This window comes from Martes martes (genome assembly GCF_963455335.1).
Source record: "Martes martes genome assembly, chromosome: 10".
Lineage (NCBI taxonomy): Eukaryota > Metazoa > Chordata > Mammalia > Carnivora > Mustelidae > Martes > Martes martes.
The window spans coordinates 58,352,617-58,372,811 of record NC_137898.1 but is presented as its reverse complement, the minus strand read 5'-3'; the positions used below and the strand labels follow the sequence as shown (position 1 = coordinate 58,372,811).

The window sequence follows — 20,195 nt, the reverse complement described above, 5'->3', positions numbered from 1 at the left end:
CTAAGGACTTGGCTACTAGTTAGGAAGAGCACAGACACCCTCCTTACAGGGAGGTACCACTTGGTCCTGTAAGCAGTGAAAAGCTGGGGAAGGGTATTTCAGCAGGGCTGTGTCGGAGCCACCCCGTGGGAGCGTGGAGAATTGGAGTTGAGAAAACCTGGCAATGAGTTGGACTCCTGGTCCAAGCAAATAATTAGCTTTGTGACCTTGGGCTAGTTGGTTCACTTTTCTGGGCCCCAGTTCTCATGTCTGTAGCATGGGGATTTTAATTCCTCCCTCTCAGCAGTGGTTGCAAGGGTTAAATGATACAGTGTATGTGAAGTGCAGAGCTCAGTGTCTAGCACATAGTGCTCAGCAAATACCCGCAGCCCCCGTGACCACCACTCCTAGATTTATAGCCAAGAGACATGCAAAGACTTGTACGCATACGTTCATAGCAGCATTGTTCACAATAGCCTAAGGGAGAAACAACCCAAATGTCCATCAACTGATGCATGGCTAAGCAAAATGTGGCCTGTCCACAGAATGGAGCTTTACGCATCCATGAAAAGGAATGCTGCATTCCTGCTTTCATGTTGCAGCATGAATGACAGCTACGACAACATCAATGAACCTTGAGAACATGCTGACTGAAAGAAGCCAGACAGAAAAGGCCATACATTGTGTGTTTCCTTTTATATGAAATGTCAAGTATAGACAGATCTATAGAAACAGAAAGTAGACTAACAGTTGTTGGGTTTAAGGTGAATAGAGGGTGTCTGATAATGGTTATGGGGTTTCTTGTCAAGATTATGAAAATGATCTAGAATCAGTTGTATCTATGTATAATCAGTTGTATGTATCTAGAGTGGTTGTACAACCCTGTAAGTATATTTAAAACCAGTGAGTTTTATACTTTAAAAGGTTGAATTTTATGGTATGTGAATCACATATCAATAAAAAAGAACATAAATATTTCAAATTGCTGTTAGAAAATAGGATTATGTATAAAAGTATTAATTTTTCTCATTGATAAGTGTCCTTGGCCTGGATTATACTTCTTGCTCTCTGCCCCACCCCCTCTTCCTCCCACACCTATTCGTCTGCAGTCTGGGCAGACAGCCACATGTAAATGCTTAATAAATGCTTACAATTGTTGAAAATTTATAGACCTTTAAGAAGTAGAGAGCTTCAGTAGGAATAGTTTTATATCCTGGAACAGATGTTTCCACAGCGTAGGACTGAGAAATGCTGGGTTTTATAGTCCATCAGCAAACCGTAGCTAGACACCCACCTTGAGCCAGGCCGTATGCTGATGTGCATTTGCCTGCATGTACAGTGCTCCCAACCAGCTTACTATATCCTTATGACAGAGGTGGAGTCTTAACCCTTCTTTACTTCTAGATAGTATTTCCTTAGCAAGAAAGAAGATCAAGGAATGTTCCATTTAATACATAGTTCTTGAGCATCTGCTCTGTTCAAGGCACAGCTTTCTGTGGTTTGAGAGAAGTGCTTTGGGGGCCAAGCCAGATCTGATTCTTCTGTGTCTCAAGTCCCACACATTCAAGGTTTGCCAAACTGAATGGTATGGACAGTTTTTGAAGAGGTGAGTGAGGTGTTCAGACCTGGCCTTGGGAAGGAGATTCTAGCAATGTGGAGGTCAGGGGAGCCCTTCCTCCATATCTTCCAAGACATTGCACCAAGTAGTCCCAGTTTAAACAGGCTCGTCAGTTGCCTGTTTAAAAGAGAAAGAAGGTAGATAGATGGCCTGAGCAAGCCCCTTCTTTTTATCATACTTCAAGTTCTTTGTCCTCAAATCACAGGAACTAATGATTGGAAGAAATGCCTGCCTACACGCACTAACCAACAGTTAGGCACTGGTAAGGGCATCAAACCTCGAGGCTGCCATAACCAGCTTCCTGGTGATGCCTACTCCCTTCCAGAGGACTCTACTAATTCTGGTAGACAGGAAATACCAAGGTAAAAGGGCATTGAAGGAGAGGGAGAGGGAGAGAGGAGCAGAGAGCAGGAAAAAAGGGGGCTGTTTTACTTTTTTCTTTGATATTCTGTGCTTTAGAAAGGAACCCTTTTATATGATTTTATTAATGAATATTCATCTATATGCAAATGACTTAAATATACGGGCATTTTAATGACTGATGCATTGGTGGTAGGATATATTAATCTATGTGTTTGGTATATTAGCATGTTCAGCTGTGTGTATTTGGGGGGGTAACTGTGTGTGTATTTGTGTACAACACACCTATGTATACATATAACACATCTTTGTGTATATGGTAGTATGGGTAATATGTTTCTGCACATGAGTGCGTATATGTGTATGAACCCCGATACCCTGACCTCGGTGTTAGAACTAAGGACTGTCCTCTCAGAGTACCTTGACATGTTTTTCTCACCATTCTATAATCTCTTAGGGTTTGTTGCTCCCTACTTCGAAGGAAATTCCTACTCTGAAGCCAGGGCCCAGGTTACCTCTGAGAGAAGGCTGAGGCCTCACTGTGATCACTCATAGAGCCTTTGACTACTTCTCTTCCTGCCAGGAGCCAACCCTCTGCAGAGGAATGAAATGGGACACACACCCTTGGATTATGCCCGAGAAGGGGAGGTGATGAAGCTTCTGAGGACTTCTGAGGTGAAGGTAAGTCTCAGAAAAAGGAGAAGGCCTCTGGGCACTCCCTGCTGCATTTAATCTTTCACTCATTAAATTATGTCTGGCTCCATACCAAGCCACTTCTTCTTAGGTGATTATTGTCTGTTTAAATACAAGTCCAGCCCCCAATTTCATCAAGAATAAGTAGCTGCCCCTGTCATGACCAGGCAGAGGCCTGAGCCACTTCTGACTTCTGAGGACTAATCTTCAGATTCAGTTTTTGAGGTAATGGGCCTTCTAGCTCCTTTTCATAGGACCAGGGATAGTTAGACAAAATCTTTAGCCCAAGTACTATTACCTTGGCCTCACATATTCTAGCATATCCTCAGCAGGCAATCCTTTCCCATCATCACTCCTTCCAGAACCATTCTCTGACCCTTCCCCTCCACACATACTCCAGAGAGCCTGGGACAGTCTGGTCCAAAAAAATTGCTATCATAATTTGCTTTTCTCAACCAAACTTTTGAACTCCCTAAATGCCGGTTACCTTCTGCTCTTCCAGCCACCAAGCTATCACTCAGAAACTACTGGGCAGAATCCAAGAACTAGAATCACAAATCTCGGAGCTCCCAGGGACCTCAGAAATCATTAAGTCCAGTGGTGGGAAATCTTACCAAAGCCTAAACAATTAAGTCAGAGGAAAATAAAGCTGTTCTGGTTGAAGGAGAGGTGGATCAGAGCCACACCTACCTGGCCTAGCCCTTCTCTCCTGGGCAGCCTCTATGGACATTCTTCTGTGAGGCACATGTTTTAAATACCTGAAGCCTAAATCAATGGACTCATTTTACTTCTGGGGAAATGGGGGCCTGGGTATGTCACATGGCTTGCCTTTGGTCCCAGAGTGCATTGGTGTCAAAACAGAAACTAATAGACTTGAATGCAAGGTCATGTAGTAGGTTCAATGGTAGGACTAGAACTGAAAGCCTTAGTTTCTTTGTTTGTTTTTTCTTTTTATGATGAAAAATTTTAGATTTAGCCAGCTGGACTTAGTTTAGATGATCCCAGTTTTGTTGGCAGCATCCAAAGCATCATACTCGGGAGCCAGTTGAACATATGCCTTTTTTTCTCCATTGGGCCTGATCAGGGTGTTGACCTTGGCCACATCATGTCCTAGAGCTTCTTCACAGCCTGTTTGACCTGGTGCTTGGTGGCCTTGACATCCATAGTGAACACAAGTGTGTTGTTGTCTTCTGTTTTCTTCATGGCTGACTCGATAGTCAGGGGGATCTTGATGATGGCACAGTGGTCAAGTTTGTTTCTCCTGGGGGTGCTCTTTGGAGGATATTTAGACTGCCTTCAGAGACCCATTGTCTTGGGCGGTGGGAATGTAGGTTACATGCAGATCTTCTTTTCTTTGTGACTGTGGACGCCTTTCAGCACTGCTTTCTGGGACTTAAAAGCTTCGGCTTTGGCTTTGGCTTTGGTTTTGTCTTTGGGAGGGACAGGGCCTTCCTTCCTCGCTCTCAGTGCCATCTTCATGAAAGAGCAGAAGACTTGATTTCTGACTCTCAGTCATGTGTTCTTTCCATCATCGTGGAGTCTCTTTTGGCACAGTGGCTGAAGTGCCTTGAGGTGATTTAGTGTGACAGGTCCCACCTAGTGGCAAATATTCTCTGTGTCTTGAGTAAGAGCACTTAGGTCACCGGACCAAGACAGACAAGACATGAGTTGTGATCCCAACTCTACCACTCACTGACTTGGTGACGTGGACTAGCATTTCCCTTCACTGAAGCTCAGTTTACCTCTGTGAAATGAAGACATTGCACAAAATGGTTTCTAAGGTTCCATTCAGTATACAATTTTCTATGTATTCGTCAGAATAAACCAGATTATGTTGTAAAACCCAGAATTTCAGTGGTGTAGAATAATGAAGATTTATTTTTTGCTTCATGCAGCCTGTCCATGATGGGTCAGTGGTGGGGCCTGTGTTTGTCATAGGCCCTCAAAGACCAGACTGGCATTACAGCCACAATCTGGGATGTTGCGTGTCTCTGGCCAGAGGGAAAGGAATGCTCTGGAGGGTCTTGCATCTGTAGTTAAATACTCAGTCTAGAAATCGACCCTCTACTTCCACTCACAACTCACTGGACAGAATGCTTTGTTCCCACCCAATCACAAGAGGCCAAAAAGAATAACCCTTCTGTGCCCAGAAGGGGGAGAACTGGAAATATCTGGCAACCAGCATGAGACATAACAGTTTGTCTCCCTGGAATCCTGAGTAACTGTCTTGCAGTAGTTCCCTCCAGAGAAGGGGTGGGAGGGTAAGAAGGGAGATGGGCTTTCACAGCACATCCTGAGGAGTGCTTGGGACCAGCAAGAGTGAAAGTTCCTAGAGAGCAAGCACTTCTTCCTCTGTGTTCAGATTTTCCACCCCTAGGAGCAGCCCTAGAGGCCAGGTCAGTTTCCTCAGGTGTCTTAAGGAAATCCCTGAAAATGTTTCAAATAACCTCAGGGACTGCACTCCAGTCATCCCTCTCAGGCTCTTTCCATCATCATGGGTTGTCCCTGGACTTGGCCAAGAGAGTCCATGGTATGTTCATTGGTATGACACAGAGCAGGCCTCTTAGTGCCGGCATAGGTGGAGGGGTTAGGGCTGCTGAGGGACCCTTAACTAAATTTGGCTGCCTTAGAAGTGGCTTAATGTTGGTCATGTTAGTACAAGGCTAGTGCCCGAGTGAATAATAGGTACTGTGCCAGGTGCTCTCCTGTATTTTTTCTAATCCTATAAGAAGTCCTTGAAGCAGCTCTCACTACCTCCATTTTACAGATGGGAAAACTGAAGCTGAGAGAAAGAAAGCAGATGACTTACAGAAAGTCATTATAAATAGCTATTGGATGTGAATGAGAGGATTTCCTTTTATGACATTATATTTGCCTGTTCTGGACCTTATCTATCTATATATAAATGACCTCTTTTTTTAACCTGATTAATAGCCTACTGTATATACAGGAGTCTCAAATGGCAGCCATATTTTATTTTGCTAAACCAAGAATTTATAAAAAATGTGATCCCTTAGGGCTTGGGAATGTGGATTCTCCAGGCATAGGCCGCTCAACTCCCTATTATATTATGTGCCAGCCTATCAGACATTTGTATTTCCTACTTGACCCTGAAAGTGAGTTATGATCCTAGTTCCATGAGGGTAGGGGGTTTCCACTTAATTTTCTCTTTCTTCCTTCCTTCCTTCTTTCCTTTCTTTCTTTCATTCTTCCTTCCTTTCTTTCTTTCTTCTTATTTTTTTTTTTTTAGTACTCTCTACACTCAGTGTGGGGGCTTGAACTCATGATCCTGAGATCAAGAGTTGCACACACTTCCAACTGAACCAGCCAGGTGCTCAACTTAATATTATTTCTTGGGGCGCCTGGATGGCTCAGTGGGTTAATAAGCCTCTGCCTTTGGCTCAGGTCATGTTCTCAGAGAGCCCTCCATTGGGCTCTCTGCTCAGCAGGGAGCCTGCTTCCCCCTCTCTCTCTGCCTGCCTCTCTGCGTATTTGTGACCTCTCTCTGTCAAATAAATAAATAAATAAAATCTTTTTAAAAAAATATTATTTCTTGATAATTTTCCCATTTTCAAGTTATCCATAAGCCTAATTTTTAATTTCATTCTGCCTTTTAAAATTGTCACTTATCTAAGAATCTCTGTCACCTTAAGTGGCCTGAATGATTTTCTCCTTACTGCCAGGTTGCTCAGTTTCTCAGCAGTCTCTGTGCAGAAGCTTCCTTGGGCCTCCTGAGAAGATTCAGAGGTAGATGAAGCCTAGCCCCTGTCCTCTGAGCTGGCCGTCTAGAAAAGGAGTATGGGAGAGAGGCAGGCTCTCTTAGCTCTGATACCCACAGACTGATTTGTACATTAGAAGGGGCCTGCAGACAGTTTGTGGGGTCTCCAAGAAAGCATGGATCGCGTCCAGGCAGAATGAGCAGGGCAGGCTTCATAGAGAAGGTAGCTTGTGATCTCAGTTTGACGGATTTTACTACATGGAGAGTTTAATACTTAGAGCTTAGACCATTTTCATGTTTTAACTAAGAGATGAAAGAGAGAGGTAGAAATATATCTCTGTGCACACGATGGCAGATAAAACAAAAATATGGGGAGCTATTCCATGATGAATATTCAGCTGAGGGGGACATGCTGGTGCCAGCCTGCATCTCCACTCCCGGATCCTCATTCCACCGAGACTCACGAGGAATTTATTGCTCATTTTAATCACACCCAGAGAATGAATTGGCAGGAATATTAGGCAGATAGGCCTATCATATATATTTTATTTGCATATCCCAGTGACAGAATCACAAGCGCATTTCCTATATCTACATTTTTTCATTTGCTTCAGGGGTAGCTGGGGATGCAGTGCTCCCCTGGGCCTGCATTCTGGGCTATAAGGCTGGGTGCTCCCATCAGAGCTGCGGAAAGCCCTCTAGGAGAGAAGGGATGAGGTACACAGGAGGGTAAGGGGGTTCTCTTACTCCTGTCTTAGGGTGAAGTGATGCCCCTTCCCCATTTTGCCCAGCCTGCTCCCTGCCGCGTCTCAGGTGCCAACATGTGCACACCTAGCCCTGTGCTTGGCGCTGTGGGGGTGGCGGTACCATCTGACCTTCACTGTAGGCTTACTGTGGGCCAGACACAGACTTAGGTGCTTTATGGGGACAAGCTTTTGCTCTCTCTTTTGTTTTTAACTTTTTAAAAACTTTTTGTTGAAATGTACTCTTATAAGGTATACATATCACAAGTATAGAGCTCACTGAATTTTCACAAACTAAATACATCTGATCAAGAAATAGACCATTCACTCAGAAACCCACCTTATACTTCTTCCAGTCACTACCCATCCCCCAAAGAGAAGCATTATCTTGATATATTTTATTTTTACATAATTTCACAAATAGTGCAGTGAATTCTGTAAACCCTTCACCCACATTACCTGTTAACATTTTATCACATTTGCTTTATGATGTATATAAATATTATAAAGAGAGATATGCATAATTTTTTCTGAACTATTTAAAAGTAAGTTATACACATGATGCTCCTCTACCCCTAAATAGTTGTGTTTCCTAAAAAAACAAGGACATTTTCTTACCTTGGTATAGTCGTCAGAAGCAGAACATTAATATTGATATTAACTAATCTGTAGACGTTATTCACATTTTACCAGTTGTCCCAATGATTATCTTTACAAGAAGAGAATTCTGGATCCCAAGTTGGATTTAGTTTCATGTCTCTTTAGTCTCCTTTAATCTAGAATGGTTCCTCAGTTTTTTCTTGTCTTTCATGACCTTGACATTTAATTAGTACAAGCAGGTTATTTTGTAAAATGTCCCTCAATTTGGATTTGTCTAATGTTTCCTTATGATTAAATTCAGGTTATGCATTTCTGGTGTTTATTTTTAGTAAAATCATTAGGTAGCCCCATGCTAAAAGTAGGAATAGGAGATTTGTGTTTTAACTCTGATCTCCCTAAACAGACCCTAAACTCCCTGAGTCAGGGAACAGCTCTTTTCTTACCAGCAAGGTGGCAAGTGCAAAGTTCTGAAGCCAGACTGCAAGGGTTAGCACTCTGTCTCTGTTACTTGCTACTAGAGGAACTGTGTTTTAATTTACCTCATCTCTGTACAGAGGAGATACTCTGAACTTCTTAGGGCCATGAGGATTAGAACAGCTGGTCCCCATCAGGTGAGACTTCGAAGTCGATGCTAAAACTAGTGAACAGGAGTTTGAGGAGTAACGGGATTATTTACATAGGCTCAGCTCTTCATCTCTCAGGATACTTATTAATTACAAAGTGGGAAAGGATAGTGGAGAAACCTGGCACAGACCACCTTAACCAAGTGATCAAAGTTAATGTCACCAGTTGTAGGATTATAAACATCCCATGCCACTGAGAACCACAACTCATTTTCTTACTTGAGACAGTCCTTGCCCCCTCTTAACCTTCTCTTACCAGTCTATGGATCATCCTGGCTATTTGCATAGTGACATGATCTGATTTGCATATTAAAACATCACTCTGGTAGCAAGAGAGGAGAGGAAACTGGAATCTGGGGTGCCGACATAACAGTCACCAAGTGTGATAGAACTGACACCTGCCCTGTTCCTGACTTCCTCTCCAGGGATGTGTGCTTTATGAACTAGTTCAGGAGATTTTCGAGTCCCTTGGGTGCCACTCTCATCCCACAGGCTTCTTTATTGGACCTCCTGGGCTGCTCTTACCATCATCCCCCCCACTCAGGGCTTCTTCCCATCATCCCCTGACCCCAGTCTCATCTATTGCCCCTTGTCCCTTTGGTGATTTTCCTACCCAGTCCTCTCTGTCATTCTAGCTTCAGAGCATGACAGAAGCCTGGTGATGTGAGTTGAGGTCAGAGTCCAGAGGATGGGGCATATCTGAGTGTATCTGAGAGCAGCCAGTAGGCTCTGTGGCCCTGACCTCCCATGAGAGGCAAATTGAACTTGGCCTTTCTTCTCTTCCCTCCTCCATACCTACCACATTCCTACCCAGGGTCTCATTCTGCCTACTCACCACTCCCACCACTGCCTCAGCTGCCCTTTTGGTGAACACACTGCCAGGTTCGTTGTCAGACCTGTTCCGTGAGGAACACTCAATAATAGGATTGCCTGATATACCCCTTCTCTCTCTAACCCTCCCCAAAGAACCACTCATCCCAGCCACCCACCTCTGAGAGAGCCTAGCTAGGCTTCACCCCAGCCTCCCAGCCCTTTCCTGTAAATGCACTCACAGCCAGGAGGGGTGCCATATTAAATCAAGAATGATGGAAACCAGTGGCCATGATTATCCAGCCAAGATGCAGCATGGGGAGCTGGTTGCTGCTGGCTCCAGGTGAGGGCTTCTGAAGCTAATTGCATGTGGCTTTTATTAAGATGATCACTCCCCCACTCCTGCTCTCCTGGGTGGCTTCTTCCTAGTGCTTCTCAGCCCAGTACCCTCTGCTTCTACAGGCTGGGTCACCTGCCCTATCTTTTTCTCCTTGGAACCCTGTCAAAATAGGGCCTTGACTTAGTCTCTGTAGGCGTCCTCAAAAAGCCTAAAAAGCCAGGAACAGTAGTAGCCTACATTTATGGAACCCTTACCAAGTGTCTTCTCCCATCTTTCTCTCCTCCCCCACATAGAATATATACACACCAAGTATTTTCCTTTTCTCGGTTCTTCCACTAGCTGGTTTTTCACAAGCTAATTTTTCACAAGCCTGGGCTCCTAGCTAATGCCTTAAGAAGCAGTTCATTCAACACGTTTTTTATAAAGATTTTAATTTATTTATTTGACAGAGATCACAAGTAGGCAGAGAGGCAGGTAGAAAGAGAGGGAGAAGCAAGCTCCTTGCTGAGCAGAAAGCTGGATGTGGGGCTCAATCCCAGGACCCTGAGATCATGACCTGAGCTGAAGGCAGAGGCTTAACCCACTGAGCCACCCAGGCACCCCTCAACACATTTTTTTAAAATACAAACTCTGTGCTGAGCACTAGGAAAAGACCATAAAGCAGGAAACTTTAACCTGCTTTAATCCCAGCATCCTATTCATTTTTAATCAAAAAGTCTGATCCATTTTCAGAAGTTTTTCTTAATAGATATTTATGGTTCCAGGTTGGAGAGAATCAGGATGTGCCTAGATTTAGGCCACAGGTTGGATCTTTCCCAGGACCATCTAGAAACCTCATAAGAAACAAGCTAAGGATGCCTGGGTAGTTTCTTGGGCATCTGACTCTTGATTTCAGTTCAGGTCAGGATCTCGAGGCCTCAGGATGGGGCTGGTTCATGCTCCATGCTCAGCAGGGAGTCTGCTTCCCCTCTCCCTTTGCCCCTCTCCCTGCTCATGCGCTCCCCACCCCCACCTAGAATAAGAAAATAAATCTTTAAATTAAAAAAAAAAAAAAAGAAAGAAAGAAGGAAAGAAAAGAAGGCACCTGGGTGACTCAGTCAGTTAAATGTCTACCTTGAGCTGAGGTCATGATCCCAGGGTCTTGGGATCAAGTCCTGAATTGGGCTCCCTGCTCAACGGAGAATCTGCTTTTCCCTCCACCCTTACCCCCTGCTCATGACACTTCTCTCTCTCTCTCAAATAAATAAATAAAATCTTTAAAAAGAAAAGAAGGAAAAAGAAGAACAAAAGAAACCAGCCAGATCACAGTATAAACTTTCCCCCATACTCACGCCCATAGAAGTCAAGGACCATTTCTCCTTGGCCAAGAAAATAACAAGAATATTAAAACCACCTAAAATCATGACACCAAAGAGTTATAGAAGATAAAAATGTTTCCCTGGAGAAGACTTAGGGAGACTACAATATCTATACCCAAACCAACAGAGTGGCAAGAGGTCATGTTTGCCTGTGACAAAGGAAAAAGATATGTTCTAAGAGGCCCTACAGATGAATGCATGGAAAGCACCTAGAGGCAGAATTCTCTACCACAGTAAGGAAAACTGACAGGCAGAGATGAGCTGCCTTGCGCAGTTGAGGTATCCCCAGAACCCAGTTTGTATGGAGATGGTACCCTCAGACCTAGGCTTCTTGAGGAAGGAGCCATTTCTGGGGCACTGGGGGCATCTAAGTGGACTAGGCTCCTAGATTCTACTTGAGCCAGAGCAGTTCTTCATCTGTGGAGCCCATACGGCATAAGTTAGTTAAAAGGGTTCCAGTGCCCCCACCTCATCCCCCCAAAAAGCACTGGGTTAGATAGTTACCAACATGCAGTGAAGGAGAAGAGAAGTAACATTTACCAGAAGCCTGTACAGGGCCAGCTACTGTGCTCTGCACTTGTGTCCCTCCACCACCACTCCTGCCTGTGCATTTGCTCTGTGCCAGAGTCTCTGCCACGTTCTTTGTGTAGATTATCTCACCCGATCCTCACCAGCATCCCACCAGGACCCTGCAAGGTGGTGTGAGTTACTGTCTCCGTTTTAGACATGAGGAAACGAAAATTCCGGGAGGCCAGTTAACTTCCCCAAGGTCAGCTTGCCAGTGAGTGAAGAGGTGAGGTTTGAATTCCGGTCTCTCCGGAGCAAAGCCGCCTATTTCTCCCATACAACGGTGCCCCGCTGTGAGCCAAAAGAGGAGCCAAGCTTCCGATAGGGACAGCTGTGAGGACTGAAGGAGACACTGTACATGAAGTGCAGCGCCTGGCTCAGCAAGCTGTTCCACAGCCGGGACTTAACCTCATTCAGTTGGCAGCGCGCACTGATGCCTTCTGGGAGCCAGGCCCTGTGCTATGTGACAGAATCGTGGAGCTGAGTAAGACATGGCCGTTGTCACTGAGGATCTCATGGCTGAGTAGGGAGAGACAAACAGACAATTAAACATATACTCTGGAGGTGCCAGGCATGAAGCCTTACGCCAGGCTCTTGAGACAATGCGGTATTCAAGTTGAGATCACCAGGGCACTTAGAGGTGGATGGGAACAGAGAAGACTTCTGAGGTGAGGGAGCAGTATGAGCAAAGGCCCAGAGGCAGGAAGACTCTGAGACCGTCACTGAGGGCAGGTAAGGAAGCAGACCCAGCAAGCCCTCGGCAGCCAGCTTCCATTGCTTCAAGCTGCTTTCATGGCCTGCCTGCCTCCAAGCCGGCCAGGCCGCTAGCCAGTGCGGGACCAGGAAGTGTGTGTGCGTCTCTCCATGAGAGCCTCCCAGCCCAGTGGACCCAAGTGCTGAGAGGGGCTGGGTGGGCAGGGAGGAGGAGGAGGCAGATATATGGCGGAGTCGTCAGAGCCAGGTGATGTATGTGGCGCCTGAGGGAGCTGCGCAGTGACACTCTGGATTCCAACCGGCAAGCGTCGCTCCACTGGGATTGGCGCCGAATTATTGCTCCATATGAAACCCAGGACTGATGGGAGCTTTCAGTTACAGACTGATAGCAACAGCCAAAATTGGATTGTTTGCTATTTATTTTTTTTAACTTCTGTCAAGGTCACTACCGTAACAGGAAAACACTGCCCAAGCAGCAGGTATTTTTCATCCACTCTGCCTGCAAGAGCAATCTGCAGCCACAACTTTTGTGACAGGGCCTTACCTTGGCAGCTCTCTTTCTAGAAAGCTGTCAGTGTTACGGGGTCTTAGGGGAAAGGAGCCTCTTGAAGATCCAGATCTTTCTGTCCCACTCCAAGGCCTGCTTCCTTCCCCCATCTGCCTGGTTCCATGAGCGTTTTATGATCTGACCTGTATACTCACGCACTGTGTCTGGCCTCCAGACAGTCCCGCGTCTCCAGCCTAACTCAGTAGTCCAACTTCTTCACGCCTCCAGTCACCCAGAAGCCTCCCCACAGTGTTCCAGGCTGTGTGTATCTTTCCCTTCTCTGGACTCCTGTGCCACCCGGGTTAGCTGTTATTTCTCTCCTCTTCTTATCTGTCACCAAATTTATTTTGCAAACTCTCACCAGCTGCCTTTTACTGTGCCAGGATTTGCGCAGTGAGTAAAAGATAGTGCCTGCCCTCAGGCAACTCATAATCAATTTAGAGGGACAGATGCACAAACATGGAACAAATTTGGTTTTTGTTTTTAAGCAAGCTCCACACTAACGTGGAGTCCAGTGTGGGGCTTGAACTCACGACTCTGAGATTAGACCTGAGCTGAAGTCAAGAGTCAAACACTTAACGGACTGAGCCACTTAGGCACCCCAGCAAATTTGTTTTCAATAATGGGAGGTTTTTATTTGTTTTTTGTTTGTTTGTTTTTTAGTGATAGGTACAAGCTAGAAATAGGCACGCATACTTTGGAGGAAAATGGCTGATCCTGCCTAAGAACTATTTGTGTACGAGCCCCGCGCCTCACCTCCCTGTCCAACTTAGAGCTCCCTGAGGGCAGACCTGGCTCTCCTCTCTTCCCTTATAGTGTGATCACACCCAGGCCTCCTTCCTTCTGCCTTTTCTAAATTGGACCAAGAAGCCAAGGGCGAGACACACACTAGACACTCAGCAGCAGCTAGAGCCCCCTAGGTCCCAGTCCTCCTCCTCCTCCCCAACCTACCATTTCCATCATGGCATGCACAGGGCCAGACACATGGCAATTGCCCACTAATTGTGTTTAATTGAAATGCAATATCATTGAAGTGGAGGGTATTCATAGCTCTGGTTTAAAAACCAAAAAGGTTTTTGGGGCACCTGGCTGGCTTAGTCGACAGAGTGTGTGACTCTTGATCTCAGGGTCATGACTTCAAGCCCCACATTGGGCATAGAATTTAATGTTTTAAAGAGAGAGAGGGAGTGAGAGAGTAAAAACCAGAAAGATTTTCAAGAGGGTAAGTGAAAGGAAAGAACCTCCGTTAAGCACTTACACTGCATGCCAGCTCATTGTGCATATCATCATTTTTAATCCCTAGTTTACAAATGAGAAAACTGAGGGGCAGTAACTTGCTCCAGGTAATTAGCACATCTTATAAGTGATAAAGCTGGGATTCAAACCCAGGCCTTTTGTCAGACTCCAGAGTCAAGGGTTAATCTACTTGCAGTACTTTATTTTATTAGCAGGGTGAGCCAGGACTCTTGAGCCGTGGCCACCTGAGGTGAGGACTCGGACAAGCAGACAGTAGGAAGCACTGGGGCAGCCTCCAGTGGCCAGGAGCCCGAGTGTGCATCCGGACCCCTGGAGCCCCAGACCTGTGTTCTTTGCCCCTGGGTTATAGTGTGGAATGAAATGATCCTGCCGGGTCCAGCACCCCTGAGCCAGCTTCCCTTTCTCCCCACAGTATCAGGAGAAGCAACGGAAGCGTGAGGCTGAGGAGCGGCGCCGCTTTCCCCTGGAGCAGCGGCTGAAGGAGCACATCATTGGCCAGGAGAGTGCCATTGCCACAGTGGGTGCTGGTGAGTAGCAGGAGGCCAGCCAGCACCACAAAAGGGTGGGTGGCTCGTGGTCTGCTGCAGTGAGGCGTACATCCTGCTGTCACCATACCATGAGGAGGGGGCTGTTACAACTTAACATTCATTGTACTTCCTGTGTGCCAGGCATTGGGTTAAGCTTGGCACATACATTTTCATTTAATCCTTACAGCAACCCCATGAGGCTGGTACCATTAAATCCCCCCCCACTTTTTCTTAAAGTTATTTATTTATTTACTTATTTATTTGGAAGAGAGAGCACAAGTTGGGGGGCAGAGGGAAAGGGAGAAGCAGACTCCCCACTGAGCAGGGAGCCCAGCAAGGGACTCGAGCCCAAGACTCTGAGATCATGACCTGAGCTGACGGCAGACCAGCATATCCACCCAGGTGCCCCAAATCCCCACGTTGCAGAGGAGGAAGCTGAGATATAGAGCACTTAAAATAATTGCTCAAGGCTGCTTTCTTGTGCTCTAACTCTGATCTTCATCTGGTCCACTGTCCCCAACCCCCACTTTTCAGGTGGGCAGACTGAGACCCAGAGAACAGGAGCTTATCCATCACTTGTAATGTTGCAACTCAGCCAGAACTAGAATTTCTGTCTTTTGTCTCCCAGCCTGGAACTCTGCCTCTCTTCAGTATAGTTTGTCAGCAGCTGGCTTGATTTTAGGAAAAACACCCTGAACAAGTCTTAAGTGCCTTCTTCTCAACCCTAGAAGCTCTTATGTCCCATACTAGGAGCCAGATTGCTCTCTGGTATAACCCCTACTCTAATTGTCTTCCTGCCCATGCAGACCCCATTAGAAAGAATATAAAACTAGGGTGCTGCTCAAAGTGGTGGCCTCACCTCTGGTCTGTGACTCAGGTGCATGACTCTCTGAAGTGACCTCAGATGAGGCAAGGGCAGAGTAACCTGTGTCCAGCTTAAACAAGATATCCCCAAGGCATTGTTTCTCAAATAATGGTCTCAGCAACATCAGTATCCTCTGGGACCTCATTGGAATTACAGATCTCAGGTCTCATCCAAACCTGTGAAATCAGAAACTATGGGGTAGAGCCCAGCAGTCTGCGTTATAACAGGCCCACCAGGTAATTCTGATGCTCAGCTCAAGTTTAAAAACCTCTGCCCTACAGTGTCTTGGTACCATTTGTGTTGCTTACCCCTTCTCTCCAAGCATTTGGTCCCACCAGATGCGGTCCGGTACTGCCAAAGACAGCACCTGATAGAGGCTCACTGATAAAAGAAGACATCAGGCTGTACTGTGGTACTCCTCTGGGACATTCTGGAGCAGCATTTCAGCCCTAGGACACCAATTAGAGTAGTAATTGAAAAATGAAGGCAGCCGCCCCTGCGACACAGTGAGCCCAGCCTGAGCTCCATCCTCCTCAAACATCTGTGAGACTCATGCAGTGGTCATGAACCCTTCATCAGGGGCCTGACCTCAGCAGCAGATAAAAGGAGCCCACCGACTAGAGCTGCCTCACCAGCTAGAGGTCAGAAGGCTGTCTGCAGCCACACATGGGAGCTGAGGAAAGCTTTTCTGAACACACAGGCCCCAGTACACTACCCAAAACACACCAGGCTGCCCTTTTGTAACTGGATACATCCACTCTCAGCCTCCACCTTGCAGGTGGCAACCCCGTACTTCTTTGCCAAGGCTGTGGCTGAGGTGGAAGGAGAAGAGACCCTGGGAGCCCTTGGGGGTTGAAGAGAGGAGTTGCTCATGGGAGAGAGATTACCTGGGCAGAGAGCTCAGAAACCATCTCCTGTTGGAGTTTCCTGTCCACAGGGGCCAGCACTGCCACTGCCATTGTAGTGTCTTCCTCTCCTTCTTACACGGTCCTTTCCCAGCAGGCTGTGTCTGTGACCTCCTGCCTCTCCCTGGCTCCTCAAGCCTGTAAGATGTAAAGCCCCCAGAAGTTGGAGGGAGCAGGGAGGAGGATGTTGAATGGAGAGCATTAGACCAAACTGGGTCCGATAGCAGCTCTGCCACCTATCAGCCATGCAACTCAGGCTACTCACTCGGCTTCTCTGAGCGTCAGTTTGCTCAACTGTGAGCTGGGGAACCAAGTACATGACTGTCTCACAATACAGCACGTGCTCTTTCTAGTTTCTGTCCTCAGGATGTTTATCATCCAGGGTTGGGCATGTTCTTTAGATCAGGCCCACAGTTGTTTCCTTCATGCCAGGACTGATCCGTAGTCCCAGCCCCAGGCTAGCCTCTTCCTCTGATCCTACACTGGCCTCTGAAGTACCACCCACCTTGTCTCTCCTTTTCGTTGGCCCAGAGCAGGAGTAAATGATCCAGCTGCCCACCTCCGAGGGGCTGTCGGAATGTCTGCCCTGAGAGCTTCCCTCTACCCAGAGCTCCATTTTGTTACCCAAACTCTGCCTCAGATCAGGAAGGCCCTACGCCTTGTCCTGTATTAGGTAGGTTGACCCTGCTCTCTCAGTGACCCTAGAAAAGACAAACAGGTATCGGGGCCTGAGCTGTGGGGTTGGCATCTCTCTTCCATTTGTATGGTAGTAACTGTATGCCCACCAACTGAGAGGCCTGGGGCTGGTGATCACACTAATGGTGATCAGGTAATATTCCCTTACCAGGTGAAGCATGAGGTACTCTCTGGGTCAGAATCTGTGGTGGGCAAGCAGTAGCCAGTGGCCCAAGGTCTCCAGACTAAAGCAGGTGCAGGAGAGAGAGGCGGATCCACAGGGGTAGGCCGGGCCTCTCTAGATCCTCTAGGCAGCATCAGCTATGTGCTAGGGACTGGCTGGGTGGAGCCTGGCACCCCAGGGGTACCATGAGGATGGGCAGCCAGAGAAGTGCCGCAGAATGAATTGATTTGATAAATGGCCATTTATTACCCACACGAATTGGCTGAAACCAATTTCGGTCACATCAACCCCTGGTAAGTGCTGGGATATTGATTTGTGCAAAGTAATACAGTGAATTTATCAGTGTGATCCCCAGCTGCAGGGCTTCTAGCAAGGCTGGCGCGCAGTTACCGCCTTACAAATGGAGGAGATAAAGTACCAACCCCTTAGCTTAGGCCCCCATGACCTCTCTGGTCTTCCAGGGTCACTGGAGCCAAAGCAAGGCTAGCCTACATACCACAGGCCAGAGCCTTGGCAGTGAAAGTGAGTCTCTCCTTCTGGAATCCAGAGTTACTCCTAGTCATGGGAGGGGGAGGATGCCTAGCCCATTGGGCCAACCTCCTGGGAGCTCAGAGCCTCTGTGCCCACCATTCTCCTTAGAAAAGCAACCAGCTGTCTCATTAGCACATGCAGGGCTAGACTCCACCCCCTTCTCCAACGGGCCCACCTCTCCTCCCTCTCCTCCGTCTCAGTAAAGGCATTGCCATTCACTGGTCTCCTGAATAAAAACTTAGACAATTCCTTAGCTTCTCCCTCTCCCTCACGCCTTATAACCCATCACATATTAGGTCCTAGCATTCTGCCTCTTAAATGGGTCTCAAACTTGGCCTCTCCCCTCCTTTCCTAATACCACTGCCCTTGCTCAGGATCTCAGAATCTCCCATTTAAACCATGTAGTGGCCTCCTCCCTGGTCTCCCTGCCTCCTTTCCTTCCCCTGTAATCACGCCGCCTCCCCAACTGGAGTGAGCTTTGTAAAATATGAAATTTGCCCTGTTTAAAATCTTTGTCTCTTGCTGCCATGGCCCGGTATACAAGGCCCACCCCTGCTGCTGCCACCCCATCCCCCTTCCCTGAGCAAGTGTACACCTGGCCGCTTCCACTGTGGACATGCTGTGTTGCCCTCTGCTTAGAATTCCATTTTTTCTGGTCCTTTCCCACCTGCACCCCTGCCCTGCCCATCCCACACTCTAGCTGGTTTTTACTTAACCTAACTCAGTTCAGGAGCAATAGATTGTAGACTCCCGAGAGCAGAGACCATGACCAAATCATTTTGTTTTTCCAGTTCCTGGCACAACACTCTGCTTGAAGTAGATGTGTAGTGCAGTTCGCTGAAGTAATTTGGTTGGGCCCCTTGTTCATCTCTTTGCTCTGAGGAAAGAGGAGAAGCTGCAGGCCTGCCCTCTAGTAGCTCACAAGCATACTAGGAACACGAGTGTATTGAAATAGTTGTTAACAACACGCACACTACTTGACCTTTGACCCTTGTGGATAGGCCATTCCCCAGTCCTACTTTGGGTTAGCCTGCCCACCTGGAAGCTTCCCTGATGCTCCCTCTAACCAGGGGCTTATCACCAACACCCATTGCACCTGCTCCCACTTGACTCTGAAGCCCATGAATTCCCTCAAGAAAACTCTCCCATCACAACTGATCTTCGTACCCGGCTCTGGCCTGAATTCAGAATCTCAGCATCAGCCATGTGGCACATAGTGGGCTATTTTGTGTTTTGCTTCCCTTTTTGACCGTCTAAAACTCTCATTGCCCAAGCCCTGCACCTTTCTGGACCACCCCCCCTTAGAGTCCTATTTCTGAGCTGAGAAATAAGTCCAGGCCATTCCTGAGTCATGGCGTGGTTGTGATTAATTTAGAAAACTGCGTGCAGTCCCATTCCACCCTGTACCACTTCAGATATTCTCGTTGTCCAGACCACCCGGGCGCTTCCCTGGTCTGTCGAGAAACTCAGGACCCAGGCCTTTTCCAGAAAGCCTTTCTCCCTCCGCCAGGACACAGGGCCCGTTCTTGGGGCTTCCCATGGACACCTTTTATCACTGTACCTACCACAGGACATCTTTTTTAATGTCTCTCTCCAAAGGTCAGGAACTACCTTCTTTCAGCATTTCCCTGGGGTTAGGCACACAGGTCTGTAAAAAATTGCTGAACTCAAGTGAATGAAGCCTGAGCCCATTTTGACATTCAGCCTCTCTTCAACAGATTCTCATCCCAGCCTCTTTCTGGAAGGGTGGCACTCTTTCTTCCAGTGATTCCTACGAAGCGCACGCGCACACACACCCACCCACCCACCCACACCTGGGGTGGGGGTGTTCAGCAAAAGCTATTTGCATTTTTTATGTTAATCATGTTAACCACTCAGTACCAATAGTAAGCCTTCAAATAGTAAGCCTTCAAAAGCACTAATCCTTAGAGACTAAGAAGAGAACTGTTCTCTCATCCTCCCAACCTGAGGCTCCAGTCGGTACCCATTTTGCCAGCAAGCACTTCTTTTTTTTTTTTTTAAAGATTTTATTTATTTATTTGACAGATCACAAGTAGGCAGGGAGACAGTCAGAGAGAGAGGGGGGGAAGCAGGCTCTCCGAGGAGCAGAGAGCCCGATGCAGGACTCGATCCCAGAACCCCAGGATCATGACCTGAGCTGAAGGCAGAGGCTTAACCACTGAGCCACCCAGGTGCCCCCGCCAGCAAGCACTTCTTGAGCTGTGCTGCCCGAACCTACAAGCTATAGACAGAAGATTGCTAAAGATGTTCAGATGACTCAGCCACAAGAAATCCTCTGAAGGACTGGTTCCCCTGAGGTGCCACAAGCATGGGACAAATATGTTCCAGGTTAGGTTAAAAAACACCTCCCACACTAGATCACTAGAACTTCTCAAGAAGGAGGAGTCAGCCCACGCAGATAGCCTCAGAACCTGGAGCTGGATGGAGGCAATGGCCCGGGATGGGAGGAGGAGGAGGCAGGTGTCTCCTTTTGCTTTGGTTTTTCACATGGTGGGTCTTTCTGTCTGAAATGTCCCATCATGCCCACACTGCCTGGCAGTGCCCCCTCATCGTCCTGGCG

At 47.1% G+C, this 20,195-nt stretch overlaps 1 protein-coding gene across 2 annotated transcripts in view; it reads left to right on the top strand.

The window, feature by feature from the left end:
• The window catches only part of CLPB (ClpB family mitochondrial disaggregase), a 144,568-nt gene that overhangs the window by 103,574 nt on the left and 20,799 nt on the right, over positions 1-20,195 (top strand). For both annotated transcript variants that reach the window (XM_080815993.1, XM_080815992.1), the window contains 2 exons: positions 2,541-2,638; positions 14,340-14,454. In XM_080815993.1, the coding sequence (XP_080672119.1) occupies positions 2,541-2,638; positions 14,340-14,454 (213 nt within the window). The remainder of the gene's footprint in view (positions 1-2,540; positions 2,639-14,339; positions 14,455-20,195) is intronic.